Source organism: Halyomorpha halys, unplaced genomic scaffold (assembly GCF_000696795.3).
Source record: "Halyomorpha halys isolate HHAL.00 unplaced genomic scaffold, Hhal_1.1 Scaffold398.1, whole genome shotgun sequence".
Lineage (NCBI taxonomy): Eukaryota > Metazoa > Arthropoda > Insecta > Hemiptera > Pentatomidae > Halyomorpha > Halyomorpha halys.
In genome coordinates this window covers 65,463-67,685 of record NW_027109697.1, presented here as the reverse complement: position 1 = coordinate 67,685, position 2,223 = coordinate 65,463, and the positions used below count along the sequence as shown (strand labels likewise).

The window sequence follows — 2,223 nt, the reverse complement described above, 5'->3', positions numbered from 1 at the left end:
TATTAAAACCTTTGTATTAAACCCTACTATATAGCTAATAGTATTAAAACCTTTGTATTAAACCCTACTATATAGCTAATAGTATTAAAACCTTTATATTAAACCCTACTTGTTAGTCTTTGAATTCAGGTTTTCTGACATGCTACCGAGCTCCGATGCCCAAGTCCATCTGCTCCACTCACAGCGTGTGCGGTGTCGCTCGTTGCGCGGCTAAGAACCTGTTCGGCCTCGCTCTGGTGCAGTGCGATCCCAACTGCAAGGATAGGCAACCGGTACGTTTATAATAAATTATTTATTCATATATGTAACATTTAGCTGATACAACATATCGACAGTTTAACTTTAATATTCGAAGATGGGGCAATCGTAAGTAAAATCAATCTTTATAATTAACAACACGATACAATTTTCTAGAAAGTAAAATTTAAAAACTTTACTGATTTTTATAATAAAAAAATCTGGTGTAGTGGGCGCATCACTCAACTTTCACTTACTAACCTAATTACGTATCCAAGTTTTGTATGGATTGGTTGACTCGAGTTAAAGTTTGTGATTTTTGACAAAACAAAAACATTGAACAACAGGGAAGAGGCGAATATTACCAACAAAATATTTTTATTTTGTAATAAAAGGAAGTGTGCGGTCAAAGAAAAACTCAAATAGTTGTAATGCTATTCATTATGAGGCAACGTTTCGCCCGACGTTGCAGAGATTCATCAGGGCTAAAAAAAAAATAGATACACTTAATTGGGGTAAAAATAATTGAACAGTGACAATTAAGAATTAAAAAAATTATACAGTGAAGCTTAAAATTAAATAAGAATAAAAAAAGGTTTTAGTTAGACAATTAAAGGAAACTAAAGTAACAACGGACTAAATAGAATTATCAAAATACAGGCATACAAGAGATTGAAAAAGGGAATAAGAGTAAAATCAAACATAAAGAAAAATATAGGAACAAGATAGGAAGCGTACCTGTTGGATGGTATGCGGCCAAGGAATTGAAGAGATGGGGGGGGTGACGGTTAGAATACGTTACATTTGAAAATAATGTGTTTTTTTTTTTTAATTATTTATTTAATGTAATTTACAACTGTACAAAATAATACAATAGGTAAATATGTAGTATGTTTCTAGTATGTTTCATATACACTTGAAAATCTTGGGAAGGAACCACCCATTGGTGGTACCTCAAACATTAATTTAAATTAGATGGTCCCGTGGCCATCTTTTAAAATAATGTTAAAGTAAAGATTAATTTACTTTCGTTTTTTTATGTGTTGTTATTTTCGATTCAACGATTCGCCCCACGTTGCAGGGCTAAAAAAAGATATAAACACTTAAATGGGATAAAAATAATTAAACAATGTCAGTTAAAAAAAAAAAAAATTGTACAGTGGAACTTAAAATTAAATAAGAATAACATAAGGTTTTAGACAAATTAATAAAACGAAAATAACAACAGATAAAAAATAATTAAAAAAAAAGAAAGTAAATTAATCTTTACTTCAACATTATTTTCTAATGTAACGTATTCTAACCGTCAACCGCCCCACCACTCTCTTACAACTTATAGTACAAGAGCCCAAGAGGAGAAAAAAGTCAGTTATCTCATCCCAGTTTTTGATTACTTTAATGAAAACTATGTATAATTACTAGTTGAAATTGATGAGTCTGCCAAGTATAGGTAGGGAGGAATAAAAAATGGGGCTGTTTCAAAACCTTAGAAAACACTAATTTTAATAACCAACAACACTAGAAAACCTAAGAGCACATTATTTAAAGAAGAGTAAATTTGCTGAAATATTAGCCCTAAAAGAGCTATTTACGTCCAATAGTTCTCGAGATATAATTTTTTAAAAAGCAAAACTTCTTGATAATCTACTGAAAGATTAGTAGTTAGTTAATTTATTTTGAGAAATCTATATCTCAGGAACTATGAGACCTACTGATGTCTATTATCACTCAAATTAAAGCTAGTATAATGGACTATCGAGGAGTCTATGATCTTTGCCTTCGTAGGAATAGTAGTTTTCATGATATATGCTAAAATAAATTGATTTATACTTGTTCGGACAATAAGTTTGATTTATGAAAAACTTCATTTCAAAAACCATTGTACGTACAGATGTCTGCCAGCGCTCAAATTGAAGCTAGTTAAATTTACTATAAAATAGTTAATAATGTTTATCTTTGTAGGAGTAGTAGTTTTTATGATATTTG

The 2,223-nt window shown here is 30.5% G+C and overlaps 1 protein-coding gene across 1 annotated transcript in view; it reads left to right on the top strand.

Moving 5' to 3' along the window:
* Positions 1 to 2,223, top strand: part of LOC106682240 (uncharacterized) — a 25,746-nt gene that overhangs the window by 9,893 nt on the left and 13,630 nt on the right. Inside the window, exon 4 of the mRNA XM_067047866.1 lies at positions 130 to 272. Within this exon, the coding sequence (XP_066903967.1) occupies positions 130 to 272 (143 nt within the window). The remainder of the gene's footprint in view (positions 1 to 129; positions 273 to 2,223) is intronic.